Raw genomic sequence first — 4,188 nt, 5'->3', positions numbered from 1 at the left:
AAGGGGCATACGGGTTAAATATTCTAACATCAAAAAATGTTGGGTCAAACCGAGAACCCCAGAATCCAGAAGCCTTGATGTCCAAGCGAGCACCGACATCTTGGTTAGCTGTACGTAGGGAGAGAGATTCACCACTCAAGGGCTGAAGGGGAGGTTCAGTATATACATCATGACAAACCTCTGACATTAATTCTGCAGTCAAATCTCGGATGTCATTGTGGCGGATGGTAGGGAAGGCTCCGTTCGGACAGCTGAGAGCATGTTCAATGTTGTTGGATCTGCCACAGACACAGCTGACAGGAAGATTCTTAGGAGACCAACCATAACGGAGAGTTGACGCATCACAAAAGCCACCTTTATTATTATGATTATTGTTAATTAGCAAAGCCCACTAGGGGCAACACACTAATGAGCATTACAATCACGCATTATCAAGACTCACGGTAGTGAGTCGCGCGGCCAAGAAACTACAAAGCGCACGCCCAATTAAAAGACGCGCGGCCACTACTGTGAGTTATTTACGTGTAGGGCCGGTTTCGCAATATTAGTCCTAAATTACGCAACATCTCTCAATAGATTTGTATTGCGTTACGTGATAAAAAATCTTTAGGAGTCGTTATAGTTTTCTTGCGACCTCGCTAAAATAAAAAAGTAACCATCGCAAAATAAAAAATAGGCGTATTTCACTTTATTTCTCTACCCTATGTTACAACTACTGTCACGTTATACCAGTCAACCAGTCAACATAGCTGTGTTTGTATAGTCCATCTAGCACTGACATTATCCAATCCTGGTTTGCCTATACGCGTATTTTCTTCAATCAACCTCTAATCCCTACAATAACTTTTAAAGACACGACGTGGACACAAACTCTAATGCCTGATAAACAAGTTGTGACAGCGTGCTGAACCGTAAGTTCCCTAGGGATGGCGTTTTAAGCAGAAATCTTTTAAATTCCATTTAGTACCACACCCCATGCGAGCGTTTATAAATCGCCAGTTGTTTTATATGGTTTGAAGAACAAAATCACTAGCGAAGGTGCTTTAAGCATACTCTTCAATTCTCTATTTACATGTAATTTTTAATAGATTAACCACAAAGGCCGATAAGGTGAATACAAAAGGTAACAAGCCTTTAGGGGTTACCACCTCTATGTAGTATGTACCATGTAGCTTGTGTTGTGGCTTTCATTAAGTATTATGCACACACAAATGGTGCAACAAAATTTTGTAATGGATTGCTCGAATGTGGTTGGTGGTGTTGTGGCTCGAATGTGGCTCGTGGTTTGCCAGTGGCCATGTAGGAGTTGGGGTTGGTCCACACAACTTACACAATATTCAAATTTCATGATGGCCATAATAATTTCTTGCCATATGGTAAACATACAACAATGTGTAACAACGTTAATTAACATCACATCAAGACTAAAATAGTTCCAACAATAGTGATGATTTCTTGTATGTCAGCATGACGATACTGAGACCTGTAAAAGAATAAGCAGGCACTGAAGTTAACCTTAAATTAAACACTCATGCAACTGACCTGGAACATCGGTCGCAACACCAAAAACACTTGTTTCGATGTCTGATGACACAATCCAGCAGGCACTGAATTAAAAGAGAATGTACAAAAAATCAATATGCCGGGCTGTGTCAATAATAGCATGGATAATCGAAATGAACAAAAATTATATCCCAGGCTAAGTGAATGAATAACATAACTGTTGGATAAGCATGTTAAACCAGAACATTAGGACATTAGTCAAACCAGAACATTAGGACATTAGTCAAACAAAAGTACGCTATCACAACTTGGTCATAATACAATGTTTGTACCACCGGACTTCACACTGGTTGCCAAAAATTGTGCCATTCCGGGACAACAGCATAATATTATGAAACAAATAGTTACTACAACACAGAAGGCTTACTGTTGCACTGTCTACACTGATATACCATAATTTAAAAACATAACAGGTGGGCATTAAATACAATACACTTAATATCTGGGTACTAGGAAAAAATCACTAACATCACAACATGTAAACTGACCTGGAAATTAACACCCTTGATGCCACTACAGTCTACACTGGATACTTGTTCGAACCCATCAACACTATGCCTGATACATCTGAGTAGACTGACCTGCAAATTCACATCACTAGTATACAGTGATAATTGATAACTGCAAAAACAACAATTGCAATAATACATTTCTTCTGTACGTCAACTGACCTGAAATTCATGACACTCAATACCGAGACCTGTAAAAGAATAAGCAGGCACTGAAGTCAACCTTAAATTAAACACACACGCAAACTGACCTGGAACATCGGTCGCAACACCAAAGACATCTGTTTCGATATCTGACGAAACAATCCAGCAGGCACTGAATTAAAAAGAGAATGTGCAAAAAATCAATATGCCAGGCTGTACCAATAAAGGATGAATAATCAAAATGAACTAAAAATATATATCCCATATGCAGGTTAAGTGAGTAACATAACTGTTGGGTAAGCATGTAAACCAGAACATTTGGTCATTAGTCAAACAAAAGTACGCTATCACAAACTGGTCACTGATAATTGATAACTACAAAAAGAACAATTGCAATAATACAATTCCTCTGAATGTCAACTGACCTGAAATTCATGACACCTCTATCTTTGTTCCTGCATGGTCTCAACTTACATATGTACCATGATCACATTCAACTGCTAGTGGATAAACCAGTATGACCAGATGGCCTGCAAAAACCAACATGCAGGTGTTAAATACAATACACATACCTAAAGCCTGGAATATGAAAAATATTATATAAGCATTATTCCACACTGATATAGTAATAGATTATAGGATGTTGTGGAACTTGCCTAAACGTGTAAACTGGACAACTGCATAATCTGGACACTTGGAATTGTCCAATACCTGATGAACCGCAAGTAGGTACTAATGACATTCACTTCAACATTTTATCCCAGCTGGGTGAATCTCTTGTAACTGAGTAAAAAGGTGTTTATTTTCCACCTGCAACCAAAGTTCTACATTTCTGTGGTTGGGTGTACATAAACTGACCTGGAAAATCAGTATGCCATAGGGGTATGGAAATGGTTCCTTTCCTTCTGTTGTGACATTACTTACAGCTGACTGGTAAATGATCATCGATGTCCCCATGGACCCCAACAATGAGTATACCAATAACTTCTGACAAGTTGGAATGAATTTCCTTTCAACATGTGGTGGAATGAATTTCCTTTCAACATCTGGTGGACAGGTCCAAAAACCCAATCGCACAAACACGGTGAATCAGTGTGTGGCGATGTGACACGTTGCACAAACTTCACTCCTCGTTTCGTTAGCATTCAAGACCGGCATATATCATAGAGTCCCTCAGTATTCTTGACTCCTACTTTTTCAAGCGTTGCTCAAGCGATGTAGTTTCTCACGAGGGGCTCGAGTTTCTCAGTAAAGTCGAGCCGATTAAAGTACGCCTCACCATCCAGTTACATTCTTAAACCATTCAATTTAAAACCACGTATCATGAGTGTCCTCTTAAGGTAATTAGGGACTTTCCACGAGATTTCCCCTAAATAGATCACGTGTTAGTTGTCAATCTGGTGGATTCTGGTGGTATACATGGTTCAAAAATGCGGTAAGTGTAGTATAAGCTGTCAATGAATAATTGTTTGTGCACTGCTAAACTAAGTTATTTTTGTGTGATAAGCATGCTTGAGGAAGGGTCTGGGGGACGAGACTAATGTTTTGACAGCAGTTGATAGACACTAGTTGATGATGGCCAGGCAAAGAACTGCGAGAAGAACTACTATGATAGTATGATAGTAGGGAAAAATTCCCACCCCTATAGCTCTGCCTAGGGGCATTAACTAGCATTATCTACAGCTACTGTATTATGTTGCTGATATGTACATTCAGGCCAAGGATAAAGGTGAAACTGGTAGTAAGGCTCAATCCTATTATTCTGCTGAACAGGCAAGGGAGTCAGGGACTCTGGGGACATGTTCCCTCAGGAAAGTACAAGTACTACAACTTTTTTGTTTTAATTGCTTCATCAAGTATAAAAATTTCAGCCAAAAGGTGATGATCGAGCTCTGGTCTTATGCACTGGTTGGAGTGGTTGTATCGATACTGCACTGTGACATCCTTGAGGGGTTGGTTAGTGCTGGCATTG

At 39.6% G+C, this 4,188-nt stretch overlaps 1 protein-coding gene across 4 annotated transcripts; it reads right to left on the bottom strand.

Moving 5' to 3' along the window:
- Positions 1–1,338: 1,338 nt before the first annotated feature.
- LOC136264226 (uncharacterized) lies at positions 1,339–3,768 on the bottom strand. 4 transcript variants are annotated; one of them, XM_066058941.1, is made up of 8 exons: positions 3,075–3,768; positions 2,873–3,026; positions 2,642–2,746; positions 2,324–2,388; positions 2,235–2,263; positions 2,052–2,144; positions 1,543–1,607; positions 1,339–1,483 (listed from the first exon to the last, which is right to left on the bottom strand). In XM_066058941.1, the coding sequence occupies exons 3-8, from the start codon at positions 2,650–2,652 to the stop codon at positions 1,414–1,416; spliced, it is 333 nt and encodes a 110-aa protein (XP_065915013.1). In that variant the 5' UTR covers positions 2,653–2,746; positions 2,873–3,026; positions 3,075–3,768; the 3' UTR covers positions 1,339–1,413. The 4 variants fall into 4 exon arrangements, with proteins under 4 accessions (XP_065915013.1, XP_065915019.1, XP_065915030.1 ...); XM_066058958.1 differs by having other exon boundaries at positions 1,354–1,483; positions 2,052–2,184; positions 3,075–3,761; XM_066058952.1 differs by having other exon boundaries at positions 1,356–1,483; positions 2,052–2,184; positions 2,324–2,591; positions 3,075–3,759.
- Between the last annotated feature and the right edge of the window lie 420 nt (positions 3,769–4,188).

This window comes from Dysidea avara, chromosome 1 (assembly GCF_963678975.1).
Source record: "Dysidea avara chromosome 1, odDysAvar1.4, whole genome shotgun sequence".
NCBI classification, from domain to species: Eukaryota; Metazoa; Porifera; class Demospongiae; order Dictyoceratida; family Dysideidae; genus Dysidea; species Dysidea avara.
This window is presented reverse-complemented; position numbering and strand designations above follow the sequence as displayed.